General features: G+C 36.5%; 1 protein-coding gene across 1 annotated transcript; it reads left to right on the top strand.

Annotated features, from left to right (window-relative positions):
- The first annotated feature begins 2,657 nt into the window (after positions 1-2,657).
- Positions 2,658-17,126, top strand: LOC149779054 (DBH-like monooxygenase protein 1 homolog). Its single transcript, XM_089938388.1, has 7 exons — positions 2,658-2,785; positions 5,943-6,147; positions 6,559-6,691; positions 8,659-8,760; positions 12,460-12,642; positions 15,212-15,375; positions 16,836-17,126. The coding sequence occupies exons 1-7, from the start codon at positions 2,658-2,660 to the stop codon at positions 17,124-17,126; spliced, it is 1,206 nt and encodes a 401-aa protein (XP_089794514.1).
- The last annotated feature ends 7,715 nt before the right edge of the window (positions 17,127-24,841 follow it).

The following is a 24,841-nucleotide window of genomic DNA, read 5'->3' as shown; positions in this document are numbered from 1 at the left end:
TGTATCTTATAGATTGATATATTCGAGTCAATTCGTCGATTTCAGCTCGCGAAGGTGTTCGAACCCATCAGCAGATTCTCTTTTGCCCTTTACATCATCATAACGTATGTAAGCATTAATAAGTGAGTCATCTGGTCTTGGATGTTCTAAATGTAAAAAAGCCGTTCAGGCCATCTCAGCGCTGTTTTGATTGACGAAGCGCAGATATCACCCTGATAAGTTTTATCAGCGTTTTGTAAGGCTGCACCAAGTGTTGGTTTATGAACGGTAATAGCAATTTTTGAATCTTCTATTTGAAACACGCCTGTGGGTATATTAACTACATTCCAGTCTGGAACTTTACGTCGAACTAAACCAGCTGAAACAACCTTTCATTTAGTTTTCCATGTAAACATTAATGAGTTAATCAGACGAAGACCTCCAAAAGATTGTTGCTGTTGAAATAGGGTTTAACGCCATTTTTCAGTACAAGATAGGCTATGCATGGCGGCCTGAATAAATGGTGAAGAAAGGACCCGGGGAAAATCCCGGAAAGAACCACCGACCCACGAGAAGCATTCCGCAAGCTTAATCACATACCCACATTGGCTGAGCCCGAGACTTGAACCCGCGCAGACAAGAGTGAGATGGCAATGATTCTGGAGAACTAAAATATACACGAAGCTATGCAAGTACCATTTTAACGAACGGTTAGACCTATTTTAAGCCGTGATCCCTTTTGGAAGATTTTTTAAAATACAACCCTGAGTTGTTCTTGCATATAACAGTATTGTTTTGAGATTGAATTGTCATTTGATTGAGAAGGATCAGATCGCGATGTAATTTCTGTAGTTGATTTTACTGACAATTAATTAGTTGTCACTCGTCGCTGTAATAAACATCGTTGATTAATTCGTTTACAAGTACCCGATAAATGAGTTTCAATTATTCCTCTGGTATATAAACGCTGGCAAATTCCGGTAATTTTGTTGATGGTTTCATATAATTATTCCTACTCGTAAACCAACCATGAGGATTTCTAACTCGTCGACGTCGGTTAAAACATGCTCGTGACTATGACCGTGACATTCTTGCTTGCTGACAATTCCGCCTCCGGTTAACAAGCTACGGCTAAAGCCGCTATCCGTTTGAGTCTAGTTGTCGGTAACCTGAGGTCTTGATGGTGTCGTTTCATTCATTTGTGACGGTACTTTTTGTCTCCTTTATGGCGGTACTGATTTTATTAGAGAGATTAAGATTGATAAATTCTTTAATATCTTTTCTTTAATCTGTTAAATATTACGTAAATCTCAATATACCATGTGGACTTATTCTTTTCTGTATAACATTCGAAATTTTTGGACGAAGCAAGTGTTGTCGTTGTACATATCCGTGCGCAGAAACTGTTGCATGAGCATAAATCACACCAACGTATTTTTGGTAATAGTACCTAGTTTTAAAAATTGGTCTGGATTTTTCACCAATAAGATTCGCAATATCTTCAAGATGAACTTGATCAATTGAGTTATCATTTAACTATTTTGGTAACTGCTGTGTAATCATTTAATAGTTTCTGTATATTTGCTCGTGTCACTTCAGCTGATGCCTCAATCGCCTTAGCTGCCGTTCTTGCAATTGTCATTTAACCGTATCTTGGAGATGTAAGTATTTCTTTAATATTTCAAGTCGTTGCCGGCCTAATTGGTCCGTGTGTGATTACATAGGTACCGCTTTCTCTGTCATTTGTTGACTCACATGCAATACAATTACCTAACCAGAACACGTGTGCTTGAATCACAATCGAGCCAGCCTCGAGTAAAACATACATTACTAGGGATAAATTTGCCGAAATTTTATGTAAGTTTACAACTGTTCTTTTTCATACCCCGGCGGTGGGATGGCAGGCGAGCTCACAATTACCGCTTCTTTGTTTACCCATAAAAATATTTACTTGGGGTAAAATCGTTGGATTTTATTTAGTCGATTAGAGATTGACATTTTCTAAAGGCCCGAATACAATGGCGTCAACAACATGACAATGTTATTTGTGACGTAATACAACAAGTAAGTATACTGCACATAAGTAAGATGTGCTCAGTTTTACGTTGTCAAAACTGATAATTCAAGTAGTAAATACTGCTTTCATTGTTTTCCAATACTACACCCCTATTTACGTTATATTTACTTATGTTGAGAGTACTGTTCCCATAGTTATCAGTATGCTTAAAGCTTAAAAAAGATATGGTGAAACATAACCTGACGTTAGTTACTTTACAAGGCAGCTAAAATATCCACTTGACGTATACCGTTCATACTCGATTATAAATCGAGTCCAACTGCAAAGTGCAAATACCCAGATCTACCGTCGCATAATGCGCCAGCAGATCTGGGTGTGTGCAGGATGTTAGGAGTAATCGGTAGAATCAAGAACATAGACCTTGATCAGCAGGCACGTTATGCTATGACAGATCGGGATCTTGGTTGTCTGCAGTTTAACTCGACTTATAAGCGATTACATACGGTAGATCTGCGATTGAAATTGAAAGAACGTTTAGCACATAGCCGTACAGCTATCTTATTGTGTGGTACGTTATTTTACAACAGAGTGCATATTTTAACAATTAACCAATGCTTTAGATTATATTATCATGTCCAACCTACCAGGTAACTTCTTAAAAATGACTACTGGACAACAGAAGATAAACAATGGATTTGGTGGAGTTAAAAGTCTTTTACAAAAGTTATATGACCAACTGAGTTTCTACCAACCGACTGGATTCCTAGACTCAGCTTCATGTTGTATATGGTATATTACATGACATGTTTTACCTACTACACTCTCTCTCTGTGTGTGCGTGTGTGTGTGTGTGCGTGTGTGTGTGTGTGTGTGTGTGCGTGTGTGTGTGTGTGTGTGTGTGCGTGCGTGTGTGTGTGTGTGTGTGTGTGCGTGTGTGTGTGTGTGTGTGCGTGTGTGTGTGTGTGATTTCGATTTTAACGTAGCTTAACAATTGTAGTCATATCGCTACGATGTCTACAGTGTGGCAGTTTATAATGATGTCTAGCACTGGGGCATCATGCTGCAGACATGTAACACCATGTCGCACCCAGTCACATTATCCTGACACCAGGCCGACCAGTCCTAAAACTAACCTCTTAAAGTTGATCGCTAAGCGAGGCAACTGGTACGGCCATTTTACCCTTTGTTATTACTTGGCTGGGGTTTGAACCCGCGACCTCCCTCATCCGAACTTGACGCTCTAACCACTTAGGCCACCGGAGCGGTCGGACCTACTACTGCTAAGGAATTGACAAGACTAAGCGACTACATCAAATGGCCGACCTGCTGGATCTAAACAATGCACCGCTTGTCGAATGCTCAGTAATTTAACTATTAGCAGTGAAACATGATTGTGATTTAACATTTCACTAACCAACAGTCCTTTAAATTATATTAAGCAGTACGTCTAACAATGACAGCGAAGAGAAAATGACTATGATTTATATAAATACTTTTGAATTGTATATTTAAATTTTCTTTAAGAGGTGACAAACGTATCAGAATTCAGAGAATCGGTTTTAGATGTATTCTAACTGAAACGTGTGAATAAACGGTTTGTTGAATGATGGTTCTCATATTGCGTGTTACTGTTTTTCAAATTGTTTTAAGAATAATGAATAATTTTCCGAAATCAGTCCGCTCTAAATATCGGACGCAATGGACTTTTGAATAATTCCTTCATCTAATGTATTTATAATTAATTGTATGACACTCGTTTTCAACGTAATAGAAGAAAACTATTGGCAGACCGCGAAAATTTAGCAAATGCCAAAAGCTGATCTTCATCAGTCTACTTGAAAGAAGTTAACAGTGTCTTTTCCACGCACCATTTATATGTAGCATAATACTATAATGTGTTGAACAAGGTTACAGTGACACATTTTTGTATCATCTAGGCATTGTTTGCTTAACTTGCATAATTTAAGGCAATTAACATTTTTTTAAATTAACATTTCGAGTTATAATACGCGCCTCATGTGCCGTGGTGACATGAAATAAAACGACGATATTTTTTCCAGTACTGATGGGTACTTAACCCTTTGCTTCTAAAATGTGACCCAATTTTACTTTTAAAGTTATCACCCAATTTGACCTTTCAATGTAGCAACCAGTGCACCTTTCAAGTTATCACCCAATTTACCTCTCAATTTATCACCCAATTTTATCTTTCAAGTTATTACCCAGTTTTATCTTTCAAATTATCACATAATTTAACCTTTTAAGTTGTTGTAATGATTACAATAATTTAAAAAGGAAAACAATACACTATTCAAGATGTATTTTGCTTGATTAGGTTCGTAAAATCAGGTGTCAGCAACATGGAAATATAATGATAACAGTGTCAGCCCAAAATACATCGTACTGGAATTAAAATGGCCTGGAAACGACACTCAGTTGCTATATCGAAAAATCAAATTTCAGGGCCTGAATTTATTTGTGCAGTATATAGTACTTTTTTTGGTTCATTGTTTATTGAGCTACATATATAAGCCAGATGATTTAGGCAATATTTTAAACACTCAAATCGGACGCAGTAGCGCAGACATCAACGAGAAATACATATGTAGTAAGTATGCATTATTTCAATTTGCTACGTATATAAAATTTCTCATGTCATACTTTTAATAAATAGAAAAGTCATCATAGTAAATTTGTAGCAAATAGAAAAGGCGTCATGGTAAACATATCATCACAGCAGGTGTTCAAAATGCAAATTTTAAAAATTCTGTGAAATTCTACCTTACCATAGATACTAACAGCAACCTATACGCAATGTAATTTTATGACAATACTTTAACTTTGTTTAAAACGTCACAGTTTAGTATATAATACAAAAAATAACTGGTATGCACAATGACACGAGGGATGATTGGGTTTGCATTAATAAAGATCGGTTTACATTTTAATGTAATTTATAGTGTAGATAAAAGATGGCTGTGTGCCTAGATGTAATCGGACCGATTTCGTTTAGTAATAAAGACATACGTTTAGATTCCAGTATTTTATTATTATTTATTATCATGGCCGAATATTTTTATTCGTGACTGTTACATTTACTTGTCTTATACCTCATCCACATTTCTAGGTTCATTGGGAATTAGTTACTTAATTAAGTAATTGCTTTCGTTTTCTCCAAAATTTCAGCATTATGTTTTATATGTGGTGCTTCCAATATTCAAGAAAGTTCGGTTCCGGCGATCTTGTGATCGCATGTTGGGGTCCCTCGCCTCTATTGCGTTCACAAAGGCTTACTATTGTGGTAAATGGATATCGACTTGACTTGATATTTTTGGACGGTTTATCTGCGTATTTCTTTATCGTAAGACTTGTTGTCCCCGTGATCATTTTTTTTTTCGAAGTCTTAATTTTGAGAAAGTGTTCATGGTATGAATAATAATAATAATAATAATAATAATAATAATAATAATAATATTGTTATTATTATTGTTGTTGTTGATTATGATGATGTTTCTGTTGTTGCTGTTGTAACTCTTGCCTCTTGTGCATTTGGTGCAGATACATTTAATTCTGACTATATTAGTATATGTCTTGGGTTGGTAGGAGGTTTGTAAATCCTTCAAAAACCAAGGACTCAGACATCATATTACCTTATTGCAATTATAAAAAAATGTAAGATAAGACAAAACATTCATTGTAAACTTTATTCCATTCCAATGAAAATTTGACAACAATCGACCAATTATTAGAACTCAATGGAGGTTGTCGGGTGTTACAAAGGTAGGTGTGTGTGTGTGTGTGTGTGTGTTCTTCATTTTTAATATTTCATTCAAGAGCTGAAGTTTTGGTTTTAAATTGAAAGCAAAAATCTCTGTTTATAGCCTGCCGTATAAATTCTAAATATGACGAAATTAATACCTCATTAGTATTATGTTACTAATTTCAGTCCCCAGACATACACTCGGGCAATATTTTGGCTTCTCATCCAATGGACACGAGCGTACCAGATTTACCAGGCGAGGATCCCAAATGGCAATGCCGTTCCTGATCCGTGCAATGCAAACCAAATCTGGAGTGGCGTGGGTCACAAAAACCCACTGGGAGGGGGAATCAGAAACTCTTTTGGTCTAGATTTTGATGCTGCTGGGAAAGTACGTTTGGCACTGCAAGAATAATACGGAATAACTGAGACATACATACATACATACATACATACATACATACATACATACATACATACATACATCCATCCATCCATCCATCCATCCAGATATACATACATACATACATACATACATACATACATACATACATACATACGTGTGGTAACATAAACCGGATATGGGAGAGAGAGAGAGAGAGATACGCTCGCACACATAAACACACAAACATGCATACATTCAGAGACTCAGACAAATACAAACTGATTCTCACTATTTCCTCATGTCTGGCTGATTTACAGTCTATCTTTTAACATTTCTATAAGAGTACTGACAGAAACATACACGCACACATCTTTATCATATCTTGATAACGCTGTTTTAATGTTCACCCCTCTGCAGAAATGGACGAAGAGCTTATGTAAGAAGGATTCGGATGGAGACGGAAAGACAAACGGAGAGGAACTAGGAGACAAGAATTGTGTTTGGAAAAAAGGAGCCGCACCTAGTCAGTATACTCGACTCTCGCACCCAGGTTTGTTATCATTTAAACAATGAAACATTCTACTTCGAAACAAAGTACGAATACTGAAGACCTCGTATAGCACAGAGTAGGCGTTCATCTAGGAATGACAGTTACATTTCTGGACCCCAGTGACTTCACTTCTCCAAACTAGCACTGCAAATATACGATCTATAAATTAATGGGACTTTTTATTTCTTGCATAATTGACGTAAAAATAATCAATATAACACCTTCGAGCTGCAAATAATCTGAACACGTTTGATTAATATTTGGACATCTCAACCGTGGGAAAGATATGCACAAATGTTCATTTTGATAGCAGGACGATATAAATTGGATAATGATGACGTTAGCTGTAAATGAAATGTTCATGAGCTTTTTGAATATTTATCAAATTGATGAAAAGTGATGGATGGTTTCATTTTTCCTATTATTTAAATTTCTCAATCGGTACCAGTCAGTGTGTGTGGAAAATGCAAGGGGCATATCATTCGTAGTCATGACTTATAATGTCCTACGAGTATTTAGAAAAAGTAAGCGGCTTGTCATCCGCCACCTACAGAGTTAGTGTCATCTGTACGTGTGAAAAAATTACGGTGCTCGTCATCACGTGCCTACAGACTTTAGTATCAGAACTTTGCATACTTAGTAGACCTGCCTTCTCATTATTCTCAACATGGAACACCAACATGTGCCGTGGGTTCTAAAACCATTTCGTAAATATTTTTCCAACATTTTGTTCTGTTTGTCTCCAGTATTCTTGTTTCTCTAGCTCCATCACCGACGCTTACTGCTTAACATAGCCTCGTGTGATATAATCCTCAGGCATTATTTTAAACTGTTCGGTATTTTATATAAATTGCATTTTTGAATGGAAACAGCACTTGTGAAATTAGATATCTTAATTACGGTTCGGATTTTTTGTATACCACGAAAATCCCGAAGAAGATCGATCATAAATGTAAAATTAGTTTAATGTCGGATCCATTAACAGGAGGTTTTTACATAGCTTCGATGAAATGTTGGGGAAAGTAATAATGCTCAATATTTTAGGAGAGTTCTGATATGGGTGTGTGTGCATAGTGTGTTGAGAAAACTTTACTCTTAATTCCTCATGGTGATTAATACCATAAATGTCGACCAACTTCCAAATTTAGTAAGTTAATTGCAAATTATGGGATCATTCTGGAAGAGGAGAAATGCGTTAGTGTTATACGATTAATTAATACGTTCAAGTTTTGCACGTGTGCTGAAAATCCAGTCATTAATCCAGGCAACACTATTGATAATATACGAGGGTTTCTAACAAACATTCTGAACAACGTGGCATATGTAGATAAGGCGTAGCCATGAATTCTTTACGCGATTAAAGCAATTCCAGCATGGTGATAAATAGCATTAAATTGGATTTATCTGTTCGTTGGGTAAAGGCCCACGGCATTGGAAATGGCTTGTTATAGTCCATCATAGTAAATGATTCTCTACCAGAAGTAGCGTGGTAGAAAAGAAAATACATTATAAAAGGATGATCGTAATAAAAATTTAGATAACCTCGTCACTCACTGTTATTGTACAATGAAAGTAATATTTCCTTTCATAAATTTTCCTTGTATTTTTATAAAGCTAAAGTAAGCTCACAGCGAACAAATAATTCTGATTTAAGCACAAAATAGTGCCACAGAGGGAAAATTGGCATTTACTGGTTTTGCTCCAGACGATATTGTCTAATTGAAAATACCTCGGAAGAATGTTACCGCAGATGATATTTGTGAATTTTAAAAGACATCTGAGCATCCCGTGTAATTTTCATCAATCAGGGATCCCCATTGTTAGATTAAAAACATACCACATTATTTTCATGCCATACGAATGAATACAAACAAGCTGTATGGGCGTCAATGATGTGACTACGTCAGGCGTTCTCGATATTGAAATTTTTTTTAAAAAAATCTTTATTGTAAAATGTGTTCTTGTAGGAATCTGTGATCCTATTGGGAGCATGGCTTGCTCTGAAAAAAACAAATGGGTAGACTGTGGAGTTAAAATGAAGTTGAATTGTTCTGTCTTCCATGATCCAGGTAAAACAGCTCTCTCTCTCTCTCTCTCTCTCTCTCTCTCTCTCTCTCTCTCATGTGCATTTTATGTTACGAGACGAATGCATGCTTGAAGAGGTGCATGGCTTTTGATATAGTGCTTCGCTGCTACGTTGTACATCCTTTGCTAGATTTGTCTTAAAGGAGAGGATACAAAATATTTTCTTAAATATTTGCTTTTGAGACACTGACTTTCATACGCCTGAATATGACGTTCTGAATTTGCCTTTTTTTCCAAACCCTTACAAAACTGCACCTGTCCTAAATAACATCAGTTCAGAGCAAACTTAGATTTAAGTTTCAGTAGATTTTCGCTTTCATTTCGTGTTGTTCTTTATTGGTTCCTTTTCGTCATCGTTTGTCATTCTTGAGCATCCGAAATAGCATAGCCAGTAATTATTTAACTAAGGAAGGAGGAAATAAATTAAAGTTAGCAAGCAAAAGTTAATATAAAGGACCATTGAAAACAGAATATTATAATGAATGCATTTGCTGCAAAATGTGCACTTGCAGATAGTGTACGTGTGTGTGTCTAAGTGACATGAAGAATTTCTATAGTGACCTTCGTGATGTTTATGGCCCAGTAACATCAGGCACAACCCCACTCTTGAGCTCCGATGGCAGCACTCTCATAACCGAGAAGGAGAAGATATTCGATCGCTGGACGGAACACTATCTATTGGGAAAGCTCCAGGAGCATACTCCATCCCAGCTGAGATGTACAAGTCTGGTGGGCCTAAGTTAGTGGGAAGACTAATAGAGATGTACTGCGGCATGTGAAAGATGAAACGTATACCCCAGGAATTCAAAGATGCATCCATCATCCACCTTTACAAATGCAAAGACAATCACCAATCCTGCTACAACCATAGATGAATTTCTCTACTCTGCATCGCTGGCAAAATCCTCGCCAGGCTACTGCTGAACAGACTCACATAACACCTTGATCACTGCCTACTGCCAGAAAGCCTGTGTGGCTTCAGAAAGGAGAGAGGCACCATCGACATGATCTTTGCTGCTAGGCAGTTGCAAGAAAAATGTCTTGAACAAAATGTTTAGCTATAAACCAACTTCATGGACCCGACTAAAGCATTTGACACTGCCAGCCGTCTTCATCGAAATGGCGAGACAGTTTCAGCATGGCATGCTTGCCAGAGTCCAGCACCAGCTTAACTAACTTATCCAACACCTTTGCAGTTACGAATGGTGTGAAACAAGGATGCGTCTTAGCCCCCACTCTCTTCAGCCTCATGTTCCCCGCAATGTTGATGGATGCTTTCAAGGACAGCGATGTTGAAGTAGGTCTTCGATACCGTCTGGATGGGAAGTTGTTCAACCTGAGGAGGCTTCAAGCCAAAGCCAAAGTCCAAGTTGAGATCATTCGCGACCTGCTGTGTGTAGATGACTGTGTCCTCAAATCCAGCATGAAGCATGGAGCTTTTCTCCACAACGTGCTCCAACTTCGGACTCACCATCTCTACCAGTAAGACCGAGGTTCTGCATCAGCCAGCTCTTGAAGAAGATTACCTGGAACCATCCATCACTGTCAATGTCGATAAGCTCAAAGATGTAGACAGGTTCACATACCTCGGCAGCACCCTCTCACAAGCAGTCCACATAGACAGTGAGGTCAACATTTGGATTGCCAAAGCCAGCATAACATTTGACAGACTCCGCTCAAATGTTTGGGATAGGAGAGGCATCAAGCTTGCCACCAAACTCAAAGTCTACGTAGCGGTTGTTCTCCCCACCCTCCTCTATGCCTGCTAGACATGGACTGTGTATAGCCGCCATGTTAAAAAGCTGAACCATTTCCATATGAGCTCCCTGAGGAAACTACTGAAAATCAGATGACAGTACAAGGTATCGAACACAGAGGTGCTTACAAAGGCCGGCATGACAAGCATCCACACTATACTGTGCAAGGCACAACTCCGATGGGCTTGCCCTGTTGTCTGCATGCTGGTAGAACGCCTACCTAAGAAGGTCTTCTATGGAGAGCTACCACAAGGCAAAAGATCTCATGGTGGTCAAAAAAGAGGTACAAGGACACCCTCAAGGCTTCGTTGAAGAACATAGGCATTGATCCTGACAGCTGGGAGGGTGTCGCTGCTAACCAATCTGCTTGGCGCAGTCAAGTCAACACTGGTGCGGAAGCCTTTGATCAGAAAAGATCTGGTGGACGCAGCTGAAAAACGTGCTCTGCGTCAGTCCAGGAACAGCAGTTCCGCAACCCCTTGTCAGCCACCTGCACATCCATGTCCCCACTGTAACATACTCTTCCGGGCCCGGATCGGACTGATCAGCCATCTCCAAACCCACCCCCAGTGAATAGATGACATTAAATGGTCCTCATCGACACCAGTGGACGACCATCATCAAGTGTAGTAACTACATATTGTCCACGGATACGCTAAATCTCGTGTGTTACGCAACGTCATTATGTGCTTTCATAAATCGACAATTGTCGGACATTATCTGCAGTGAATAAACCTAGGTGGCACGTTGGTTACTAAGTATTCTCCAGATTGTTTACCTTCTTCGGTTTGCTCTTTTGTAAGGGTAACATGCAATGTACTTCCTTTGCGTAACTGCTTGCTTCATCCACTGTACAAACCGTTGTAAACTTATATATAAATATGTGATGTGATGTGATTTTTGATTTTTAACGTAGCTTTAACAATTTTTCAGTCATATTGCTACGATGTCTGCAATGTGGCAGTTTATAGTGATGTCTAGCACTGGGGCATCATGCCGCAGACATGTAGCACGATGTCCCACCCAGTCACATTATCCTGACACCAGGCCGACCAGTCCTAACACTAACCTCTTAATGCTGAACGCCAAGCGAGGCAGCTGTTAGTACCATTTTTTAAGTCTCTGGTATGACTCGGCCGGGGATCGAACCCACGACCTCCCGCATCCGAGGCGGATGCTCTAACCACTAGGCCACCGGAGCGGTATATATATATATATATATATATATATATATATATATATATATATATATATATATATATATATACATATATGAAAAGAGAGGGAAAGAGAAGAATAAGATTCATATCACTTCATTTTACTCTTGCATTAATTCACCGACTATCTACTGTACAATTTGTTTTTCATTTGGAGAGTTACTCGTTTGTATTAAAAGAGTTTGCTTAGTACTCGACATCATGTGTAAAATTCTTCCATTCAGAAAAGTGTCCCTTTTAATCTTATGTTCTGACACATTTATATGTACATACGTTTTGAGTTAAATAAAATGACTTTAGAACTCAATAATAAATAAAGCTGAACTAAAAGAAATTAAACTTCATAATCATGACAGGGACGAATGGTACAGTGTTAATGAGCAAATCTGTTCCTAATGTAGGGATGATTTAACGGAAGTATATTCATGTTTTAAGAAAATCGAAATAGAAAATTAAATAAAGATCATTGAATCATAAATATAGCTTGTGTCTGTCTGTCTGTGTGTGTGATTTGGACTCTTAACGTAGCTTTATAAAAAAAAAAATCAGTCATATCGCTACGACGTCCGCAGTGTGGCAGTTTATAGTGATGTTTAGTACTGGGGCATCATACCGCAGACATGAAACATACAAAAAAAAAATCATTTCCTAAATATACCATATAAAAATAATTTCTAATATCATAATATGATTTTTCGCCTGAACTTAGACACCATGAACTTTACTGCGCATCTCCCTGAAACGGAAGTCCCAGCCAATGAGACAACATACACCTGTATGAAGTTTGAACTTCCACAAGACGGCGATTACCACCTGGTAGCCACAGAGCCTGTGATAGCAAATGAAAATGTCGTGCGCCACATGTTTGTTTTCGGCTGTTCTGAAATGGAACGTGAGTAGCTTTCCTTGCCAGTGTAAAAACGATACGATCATTATATCATTTAGTGTTACAGGGACCAACTTTCAATGAAAATCACTAATTTTGGTTTGGGTTTATTTCGCATGTGGCTTCTTTCTTTGCTTTGCTTGTCTATCTGTTTTAAAGGGGAGGTAGGTTGCTGATCGTATTTACATTACTAATTAACTTCATGTACAAACTGTGACCATATTAAAATGATAAAATCATATGAACATTGACGGGTCCCCCCCCCCATATATACGAAAACTTAAATGTTACATTTCAATCTCACGTTAATATTATAAATAACATCGTCCATATTATATTATAAATAACATCGTCCACCTGTACATCATTAGTACATGCCATGCTACTTGTTCGAGTTTGGGTGAGACAACAGCGAGAACTTCTTTTATCACAATGCTCATATACATTTCATATGGGATACCGTTGCTGGCAATGAACATTAAACATGCCTCAGATGTTAGTGAAGTCACATGCCGACCTCATAAGCCTGAAATTATGTGACGAACTTAATTTATATGGCTTCCACCTTGGTAACTGTTCTATTACACGGGTACGTGCTTTACATTGTTCAATGTACCCCGCCACACAATTCCAGAAGAGAAAAGTTCGATAATGACAATGCAATAATAAAAAACGGAAAGAGCAGAAAATATGCTTTCTTTCCGGCCTATAATAATGCAAGTTTTCATATATTAACACAGTATGACTTGTTGAAATTACAAAGGCGTGGGTGTCATTTGTATATGGCAAGCTTCTGACCTCCACTCAAACGATCTGACCTATCTTCTAGGCCGAGAAAACAACACACACACACACACACACACACACACACACACACATATATATATATATATATATATATATATATATATATATATATATATATATATATATATATCAGTATGAACTATTGTCATATTTGTTTCTCATGCCTCTATTTTCGCATGTGAAAAATATGCCCTTATACGTTCACCTGTGAAAATATAAGATTTCCATTTATGCAATGCGACGGTTCATTTAATGCATACAACATTTGTACTTGCATAAACAAAGAGCAATTTGTGAGCTGAAAAAAAAAATAGAACTGCCTGACATGGAAGTTAATCTTTGATGCAGATAATTGACCAGACTCTGTTCGAATCTACCCGACGTTATTTCCCTTGATTTCCTTAACAACAACGACAAACCCACTGTGATTCGTTGCTGGATCATATATTATATCTAATGACAAAATACAATTTACTGTGACAGATTAAATCAACCACATCCTACCGCTTTCTCAAGTCACTTACATACATTGATAGACCAGACGCCGTTCGCGTCTCTCCAAAGTTATTTCCACTTACTTTCAAGACAACAAAAATAGTTAATAAACGCGATGTGACGAATTGCATAATTGGACTTAGATTGTTTTCAGATCGGGTCATATAGTATACAAAATGACAAAATGTAATTTACTGCGATATATTAGGTCAATCCTATCGTATCGCTTTCTTTAGTCGACGAAATGTAATTTACTGCGATAGATTAGGTCAATCCTATCGTATCGCTTTCTTTAGTCGAGAATATTTATATGATCAGGATATAAAACTGTTGTAAATTTATAAAATGGGGCGGGAGTTAGCGTATTGTGCAGAAGGGTGACTTTAATTTTCTAACATCCAATTCTTGAGCAGTTTTGATAGATGCTAAAAAGGAAATTTTATTTTCCTACGTTAATACCAGATACATTTGGTCTTGTGTAACCAACTAAATATATCTTTTGATTCTTGTTTTAGACAATGTTTACAATACCATATTTTTTGCAACACACGATGCCAAATGTTATTAACTGTTGTTAAAGAAAATATCCTCTGTCTCTCTCTGTATCACTATCTCTGTCTACGTCTCTTTGTTTCCGATTATGCGTCTGTCTGTCTCCACACACACACTCGTATATATATATATATATATATATATATATATATATATATATATATATATATATATATATATATATATATATATATGTGTGTGTGTGTGTGTGTGTGTGTGTGTGTGTGTGCGTGTGTGTGTGTGCGTGTGTGCGTGTGTGTGATGTGGATTTTTAACGTAGCTTTAACAATGTTTCAGTCATATTGCTACGATGTCTGCATTGTGGCAGTTTATAGCGATGTCTAGCTGTGACATCATGCCGCAGACATGTAGCATGATGTCCCACCCAGTCACTTTGTAGTGATCACCAAGCCGACCAGTCCTTACACTAACCTCTTAATGCTGAGCGCCAAACGAGGCAGCTGTTAGTACCATGTTTGTAAGTCTTTGGTATGACTCGGCCGGGGATAGAACCCATGACCCCCGCAGCCGAGGTGGACGCTCTAGCCAATAGGCCACCGGAGCGGTATATATATTCTGTTCAGACAAATCCGACTAAGTGCCTTTCAAGAAGATAATATTACGGTTCTAACTAAAGCGGTTCTGTATAACAATACATGTCTGACACTATGCATACCATTCATAAGCTTGAGGAGAGAAATTCAGATAAAGTCATTTTCAGTATCCAGCGTTCCCGTCAATCAGACATACGTGTGCGGGATGAACTCAGGAGGACTGTGTACTGAACTTATAGCCATATGGTCAGTTGGAGCCGTCGGTACGTGCTGTCCGGCAGTAGCTGGATTCAGGATCGGTACCAGTGGGTACAGGTATGCGGTACTACAGGTAAGGTAGCAAGCAATGAACTTGGACAACTTTCTTTGGCCAACATCCCAGACACACTGCAGTCCCAGTTTTGTCATCCATCCTTCCACACGCCTGTAGACATATCATGATGCATAAATCTATATATCTATATAAATGCGTTTTTTTTTATACATACTGGCCCACAATATGTACCTAAATATAAATATACACACCCACATACATGCAGACATAAGTACATACATACATACATACATACATACATACATACATACATACCTTTGCACCTATACTAGTATGCATGTGCCTGTACATACAGAGGTAATTTATATATTTTCATTAATACAGTGTTACCTCAATGCACCAGGCATTGCTGAGACAATCTGGGTGGCTAGGAAACTATCAGCAGGCCCAACCTGTAGTTTTGTCAGTATATATACACAATTATACTGAAACGTTTACTGCAGGTGTGCGTATTATGATATAGATATCTATTTACTATATCGTGCTACTTCTAATGGCTTGCCAATAGGATATTTGAATGTATGTTTATTGGGCCATATTTTACACAAACATTATGCCTGTAAATGTCAATGCAATATTAAGAATTTGCTACCGCATCGCAACTGCATATGGCACTGTATATGCTATGTTATGCGTTTGAATAAAACGAATTATCAATTATTTACGACATGCCGTCTATTTTACATGAACCTTTACGACTCACTCTAAAGATCATGTAGTAGCTTAGGAACCACATGATCTAATAAATATAGCAAGAAATGACCCATATGCTATTCTGCTGATTTTACTACCATTATAGTGGGAACGTTGTCTCGAAGCATGGTCTTACAACATATATTTATATTGCAGAAGCTACCCAGTAAATCGACATGATTTTGCAAACAAATGCTGCAAAAATAAAGTATATTTCAATCAGAATTTACTCTTAACCGAAACAGATAGAAAAATACTCCTTATCTCTAAAGGTCAAATGCTCTTTTTCAAGATGTTATTTAAGTACCATGCCTAATACCGATCAAGAACGAAAAGGAATACCTTGCCCTGTGTTTTGTTTGAAGTTGCCCAAGATTTGAAAAATAATGAACTCGATAAAAATTCATCAGTGGGACAAACTTCTCACATACAGTCACCGTTCATAGTTGACCTGACGCGTGTCATAAATAGCGCACGCCATATAGCGGTATTACGTAGCAACGTACGAAAAAAATATCAGACCACGAATGATGCAAGATCTTTGAATTTGTATGATAAAAAATTGTCTTAGCCGTTTCTATTGGACAGGGCAGTTTAAGAAACCAATAGGGCATTCCTTTGAATAAAGTAGTTATCAAATGTTTCATAATTGTATGGTGAATCAATGTAAATGCATATAATAAAATAAGTTAAGATCGTTATATTTTGTTGTTGTTGTTGTTGTTGGTAACATTGATCAATACATTACCTTCATATCCATTTAGATTCACTGGGCAAATCCCGAACGGGTCACCAATTTGAAGGACAGCAGCGGTATGAGACTTTATTACACGCCAAATCTCCGACCCTATGATGCGGGGGTTCTTATAACAGGTCAGCTAGATCCACTAATCCCACCGGGAAAGAAGAATGTTACCATGACAGGAATGTGCCCTTCTGATTGTTCAAGGGAAATAATGAACGATTCTATATACATCATTTCGGAGGCAAATCATATGAATTATATAGGTAAAAATGTTTTAGCTTGTTATACGTATATTAGATTGTTTGTCTAACCCCCAATACAGCTTCCTTCCTTACCTAATGACTCTTTTAGTATCTATTACAAAAGTATGAAGTTATTTTTTCAAAGCGTATCACTGCCGAAGTAGAATAGATATTATACATTTCAAAAATAATTTTTTTGTTAGCTTTACAAAACTTTGGGGGTTCATCTATATTAAATTCTTTGCGTGGCGTGGAAAGAGACTATTTTAACAATGTTATTGGGAAGGTGCAAGAGGGTAGGTCAGGTAATCTTTTGGGGAAAGCATAATCTTTCCATATGTAGTGGATATTGGGAACATTAATACGGGATTTCCGTTATCTTTTGTTATCACTGAGCTTTGTTATATTTATTGGAATATGGAAATTAACATATTGTGACTTTTCAAGTAGAAACGTTCGCACACACACATACACACACACACACACACACTATATGTATATATATATATATATATATATATATATATATATATATATAATAATAATAATAATAATAATAATAATTATGAGGAATTTGTATAGCGCCTAATCTTCAGAAGCTCTAAGCGCTTTACAACATTAGAAAACACCTATACGATAAAAAAAAAACAACAACATATATAATGATATGATTATATACAAAACATGCACCAGGAAATTAGAAAACAAAAAAAAACATGCTGAGAATATTTAAGGTAGGAAACATTATTAGGTCTTTAAATTTGTTCGTGCAGTCGAAATAAGTGAGTTTTGAGACCACTCTTGAATGGGATCATTGTGTCTTTGTGTCTAAGTTCAGTGGGCAATTCATTCCACGTTGTTGGGCCCTGGTATGCAAAAGAATGCTGAGTATACGCTTGTCAGAAGAGAAGCGTAATTATCTTGCTGGTGTGTACACATGGGTGAGGTCGGATAGGTATGCTGGATTAGAGTCTGTCATTGAAATGTAGCACAGAGAACAAATGTTGTGTTTGATTCTGAATCGAATGGATAGCCAGTGTAGGGTACAGAGCAGCGTGGAGGTGTGCTCTGATCGTGGTACTCTAAGTATGATCCGAGCAGCTGTGTTTTGAACTTTTTGAAGTTTCTGGAGTAGATATTGAGATGAACCAGAGAGAACTGAGTTGCAATAGTCCAGTCCTGAACGTACTAACGAACACACATGTGTTTTAGTGGCATAAACTGAAAGATATTTGTGAATGGAGCTGATGCATCTCATCTCAGGATATGCAGCCTTGCATATGTTTCATGACATATTGGTGCAATGTGAGAGTACTGTCCAGAGTAACACCTAGGTTTCGTACGGAATGTGTGAATTTAATGTTGGCGTTGATGATATTTATTGTTTGAGGTAAAGTATGTGAATGAGAAAGTCTTTGTGTTGTGATCAGAGTGGCCTCAGTTTTATCATCATTCATCTTCAGCTTGTTACCTGTCATCCATTATTTCACATCAGAAATGCACCTCTCTACACCTTGGATGGTAGCATCAACTTCAGTTGGGTGGCTAGATTTGTATATTTGGGTGTCATCAGCATACAATTGGTGAGACACTGGATAATGATCTAAGACGTCACACTTGAGAGCGGTTGAGTGCATAGAATTAAGAGAACAGGTCCAAGAATAGACCCCTGTGGAACACCACAACATAGATCAACTGGGCTGGAGTGTATTCCATTTGCAGATACAATTTGTGTCCTGTTGACCAAGTAGGACTTGAACCACAGTAAGGCTGTATCATGAATGCCTAATGCATGCTGGAGACGGTGAAGTAATATATCATGGTCTATTGTGTCAAATGCTGCAGACAAATCAAGCAGGGTGAGGACTGTAATCTTTCCGCTATCCAACGCAGAGAGAATGTCATTAACTATTTTTAAAAGAGTAGTTTCAGTACTGTGGAAAGGGCGATATGCAGATTGTACATTACTAAAAAGACTATTTGAATTTAGATGAGATACAAGCTGGGATAGGACAATCTTTTCTAAGAATTTTGATATGAATGGAATAACCAGTGGGTGTTAGATATACATTGTTAAAAGAACACATGTTTAGATAAATTAATTCTGTAAGTGAGACCTATTATTGATATAAATAGTTGGCTCCTTTACACGTCTGTTGCGTGTTATGCTCATGTTTCATAGTGGTTATAGATTTTTGTGAATTCTGAGATTTAGTCCGGGACTCAAATCTAATCATAATACGAATCACGATGAATCAAATGTGTTAGGTTGTTTTTTAATACTTTTTTCTTCTTCTAAATTTCCGCAACATTGACTTATGTCGGCTTGGCTCATAATGTTCATGCAAATATTGACTTATATCGGCTTGGCTCATAATGTTCATGCCACCATAAAGGTCATAGCTATGCGTATAATGTGAGAATTTGATTGTACACTGGTCTACAATTGACACTTTCTTAGCAAACTGAAACAGACATAAGAAGATCTTCATGACCCGTATGTACCGAATTAGGACAAGAATTGAGCTCCTCACCCAAATGACATTTTTGCACAAATCGACCAATCACGTGTCCTTTCTTATCTTGATTTGGGTGAACGTGACTGAAATACCTATTGTAATCTATCTACTCGGCACTTTGACGAGGATCAATTAAAGCTAGTACATGAAATTATATGTTTGGCTAAAACTAAAAGCCTCACTTGTCTAGCAAACGATGTAAGAATTACACGGAGCAGAGCGTATAAAATCGACATATATAATTTTTTGTACCTTGTCATTAGTTGCCCCAAAACCATCCTCCACCAGCGTTCTCTCCTCATTTGTCATGTGAGATAATGTTGCTATAAAAGCTTCACATTTTTATATCAAGTGAGCGCTCTAGCTTTGTAAGCGTGCACATTTCAGGAAACTCAAAATCGAAACTTGTTCTCTGCTAAGCTGTTTAGAGCAAATAATTGATAGGTTAGTGCAGTTTGGTGTAATACTATTGTTTGTAATGAGATAATTAAATTTAAATGTCTTGGACTTAAACTTTAGTCAGTAATTTACGTTAAGGTTAAATTTCAAAGACGGTTATTATCCCTCCTTTATGTCTTCACACCACTCATCCCACCCACCCGATCCATCCCAACCAGTTCTGCTGATATAGTGAACACAATGTCATCATAATAACCAAATGTTAGCTTTCATTTAGAGACAAAAGTAATAGAAAAAAATGTTAGAAAATATTCTATATTTAAGAATAAGATTAAATACAAGCAGCATCTGATATTTGCAGGAATATATGAAAGTGTTGAACAGCTACGAGACGGAAAGAGAACGAGATATCTTACTAACGATTCATTCAACAATAATAATCCCATTAATCAAGAGTAAGTATCCAAATTATATCATTACGTCATGAGTAAGTATCACATTTATATCATTACGTCATGAGTAAGGATCCAAATTATATCATTACCTAATGAATAAGTATCCCATTTATATCGTTACGTCATGAATAAGGATCCAAATTATATTATTATCTCATGAGTAAGTATCCAAATTATATGATTACGTCATGAGTAAGTATCCAAATTATATCATTACCTCATGAATAAGTATCCCAATTATGTCATTATGTCATGAGTAAGGATCCAAATTATATCAGTACGTCGTGAGTAAATATCACATTCATATCATTAAGTCATGAGTAAGTATCCCAATTATATCAATACGTCGTGAGTAAATATCACATTCAGATCATTACGTCATGAGTAAGTATCCCAATTATATCAGTACGTCGTGAGTAAATATCACATTCATATCATTACGTCATGAGTAAGTATCCCAATTATATCAATACGTCGTGAGTAAATATCACATTCAGATCATTACGTCATGAGTAAGTATCCCAATTATATCAATACGTCGTGAGTAAATATCACATTCAGATCATTACGTCATGAGTAAGTATCCCAATTATATCAGTACGTCGTGAGTAAATATCACATTCATATCATTACGTCATGAGTAAGTATCCCAATTATATCAGTACGTCGTGAGTAAATATCACATTCATATCATTACGTCATGAGTAAGGATCCAACTTATATCATTACGTCATGTGTAAGTATCCCAATTATATCATTACGTCATGAGCAAGAATCCCAATAATGTCATTACCTCATGAGTAAGGATCCAAATTATATCAGTACGTCGTGAGGAACTATCACATTCATATCATTACGTCATGAGTAAGGGTCTAAATAATATTAATACGTCATGAATACATATTCCAATTATATCATTATATCATGAGTAAGGATCCAAACTGTATAATTACACAATGAATAAGTATTCTGATTGTATCGTTACGTCATGACTAGGTGACTAGGAATTCCATTCAAGCAAATGAATGAACGTAGTATTCGCAGTGTCCATAATAAATGTGAGATCATTTAACCAGTTTCTTTTATGAGAAATGTTAGCAACTTTTCGTAATTGGAATGGTTCAAACTATGACCAGTGCTCTCTGGAGACATACAAATGTCATAGTAAGTATTACTGATGTCATGGGCTCTCGCATATCTATCAGAAACGTACCATTTTATAAGTCAGAGTACTAAATTTGAAGGGAAAGTGCAACTGAAGGTTAGAGTAGAAAATGTAAGGGCCTCAAAACCAATAAGATAAGACGAAGAAAAATTATTATTTCCGCTCATTTAGTGGATTATCACACACAGCTCCTTTGCAATTTTCCACGTTAATTTGTTGATATAATGTTTCGGATTTATGTTAGCAATAGACGCCAGACAGGTCATAACATTACAATTTTGCATCATGAATTTCCTCAGAATGTACTTTCTTAGTTCTACAAATCCGAATTACATGAGCTTCGTCATGATTATAAAGCTTGATTATACAATGAGAACATGAATTACAATTTTGACAACATTTCGATCTACAATGACATACTTCTTATTGGATCCCAATTATATCATTATGTCATTACTTGCAAATATTTTTTAGGCTCTAAATATAGACGCTTTACTTTCAATTCCATAAACGACTCCCTAGAAGGAAGTAATATTCACTTTTATTATCACTTTTTCTTTTTTATTTATTTATTTATTTATTTATTTATTTATTTATTCCTCCCTTTTCTTTTCTTCCTCTTTGCTAAACACTGTTTTAACAATGTTTGACATATTGTAATTGATATTGTCAATTTTCGTCATCTTTCCTTTCTTAATCCCGCATTTCAGATGCTCTCTAGTTGTTTGGACTTGTGCCTCTAATTAACATGTTTTTTCATTTAAACTTAACATCAGTTTCCACGTAATATATACATTGTATATATGCTTTTCGCTCACTTGTTTTGATTTTATCTAAATTGTAACACACTAAAAACTAAAGCTAATTTTAAAGTATGTGTTCATTAACAGAAATAGAACACAATACAATACAATACAATACAATGCAATAGAATAGAGTACAATGCAATACAGTACAATGCAATGCAATACAACACAAGTTTTGCAAGTTTAGTCGTTCTCAAACAAAAAAAGAAACGAAACAAATTCATACGATTATGGGTTTAGAAAATATTCGCCGAAGCATATTTGGACCAAATATACCCGTTCGTTCGATCTGCACTGCAAATTAAATGATATATGTTATATGTAAGTAAGTTCATTTTCAAAGCCAAATGTAACAGTGAATATTTTTTTTACATCATCCTCACAATCGTATATTACAATGAAGACTTTACACCAAATATATTTATCTTTTCTATTATTCCTGAAAGTGTCATACGATTTAAGATCGTTTACTAAAGAACCAAAATCAATATCTTCTTAATTATCAGGTACAATCCATCCATCGAGATGAGGCCCGGAGATGAATTAAAAACGACCTGTGTCTATAGATCAACATCCAGATCCAAAACAACGATATTTGCTGAAGACACATATGAAGACGTGTGTCTAAGCTTTCTTATTTACTATTCGAAACAAAACGTAAAATTTCCCACCTGCCTTCAGTGGAGTAATATCTCCACGTGTGAATTACGGAAAGACACTATCCAAGGCTGCCCTTATAAGACTTTCTTCAATGCAACCAATTCAAATCCTGACGCTATGAAAGTCTTTAGTCTAATAAAAGAGAATTGTATGCCAGATGGAACATGTCGGAAGGAATGCAAAAAAGCCGTTAAAAAGGCTAGAGCACACCCTTGTCTAAAAGGTGACATTAGTAGAAGAATGCGCATAGAATCATTGAAAATGACTGATCCAGTGGCAAAAGTGCGTGTACTGGAACTTTATGCTGCGCTTGATTCTTGTAGCGTTTAGTTAGCAGTGGAATCATATACAAATAATTGAATCGATAGTACCTGCTCATATAATATTGATGGCACTGTTGTATGTGGTTTCGCCCAAGCAATAAAATTTGTATTTCCACTCTTCTTTCTTTGTGCTCGTATTTTGTTCTTGAGGTAAATGTGTGCCTCTAATTTTGAAACTTACATTATTTTCAGAAAGAATACAACTCAGTCTTGTGTCATTCATGGACCACGAACGTCACACACACACACACACACACACACACACACACACACACACACACACTATAGAGATTTGTTTCTTATTGTATATTTTGGACAGACCGAATTAAGGCAAGCAAAGCATCAATATGTGGCATTATCCTGTGGTATGAAACAAATGTATTGATCCATTAATCATTTCAGCGATGAAAGCTTTTGTTATGAAATCATTCGAGAGTTTGGACATCGTGCATGTTATGTTGCATTAGATGAATAGCTTATTCCGAATCAGCAACTCGGACATATCTAGCAGAACAATTAACCGAGTAGACCGCAAAATAAGCTTTAATAAAAAAAACGCTTACTTTAGCGACAATACTATGATTTTATTTAGATATAAATTAAGTCAATATCAGTGCCAACAGGAAGTTCCCGGTAAACAATGGCTAAAACATGTTCTCGAATTTTTCTGGTATGAGTCACTTTGTTTGGGGCAATAATTGCAATTGAGTTGGTATATATACGCTCAAGAGACGGATCACGTACCAAGAGTTCCTTGAATAGATTGATATTGTAGTTGATGGAAATAATTTACATGAATCCTCATTCCTTTTATTCTTGTGAACTGCCAAGAATTGTGATAATCTCAAATATTCACGAGGAAGGCCATTTTACTAAGGTAATATATGCATCTAATATATACTGGACAAACCGTTGTCACGTGCTTGTCATTTCATGATAGGAGATCATTTAACTAGTCTCAGATCATATCAAGGTAAACCCATATGCTAAATGTGAATAAATAAGAAAGTAGTATCTTCTTTTCGGAAACCAATGCTATTGAACTGGTTTATTTTGTTACGTGTTTAGGCTCTTTTAAACTGTAACAGGAAACGAGTAAAGACAACAAACTTTGTAAAACTTAGCAAATAGTTTATTTCACTAACAACCCAGGTAAAAATGAAAAAAAGAACTTACTGTTTTACGAATCAAATCCAAAACTAATCCAAGAATTATCCAAAAATTAGTAATGAAAAGTCCGAATGAAAATGAGTTCGAATCCCGATGAAAGCCAAAATGGATGGAGATGACGTACGTTGTGGTCAGTGTCGCACTAATGTGTCAGAAGTTCTTTGGTGAATCACAGAAAATGTTGTTCCAGTGTTTTAATTGTGGGTAAATTTCGATAACTGTCTTTGTCCAAGAATTAATTAACAGCACCAGTATTTCCAGGGAAAAAAACTTGTAATCCAAACAA

This window comes from Sinohyriopsis cumingii, chromosome 17, assembly GCF_028554795.1.
Source record: "Sinohyriopsis cumingii isolate HCF-2022 chromosome 17, ASM2855479v2, whole genome shotgun sequence".
In the NCBI taxonomy this organism is placed as follows: Eukaryota; Metazoa; Mollusca; class Bivalvia; order Unionida; family Unionidae; genus Sinohyriopsis; species Sinohyriopsis cumingii.
Note: the sequence above shows the minus strand (reverse complement) of the source record. Positions and strands in the feature narration are given on the sequence as shown.

Bases quoted from the DNA above. Each gene is read 5' to 3' on its own strand.
- LOC149779054 (XM_089938388.1), top strand. From the start codon at position 2,658: ATGACTACTGGACAACAGAAGATAAACAATGGATTTGGTGGAGTTAAA. The intron at 8,761-12,459 runs GTAAAACAGCTC...GCCTGAACTTAG, and splicing joins TTCTGTCTTCCATGATCCAG to ACACCATGAACTTTACTGCG. The intron at 15,376-16,835 runs GTAAGGTAGCAA...ATATCCATTTAG, and splicing joins ACAGGTATGCGGTACTACAG to ATTCACTGGGCAAATCCCGA.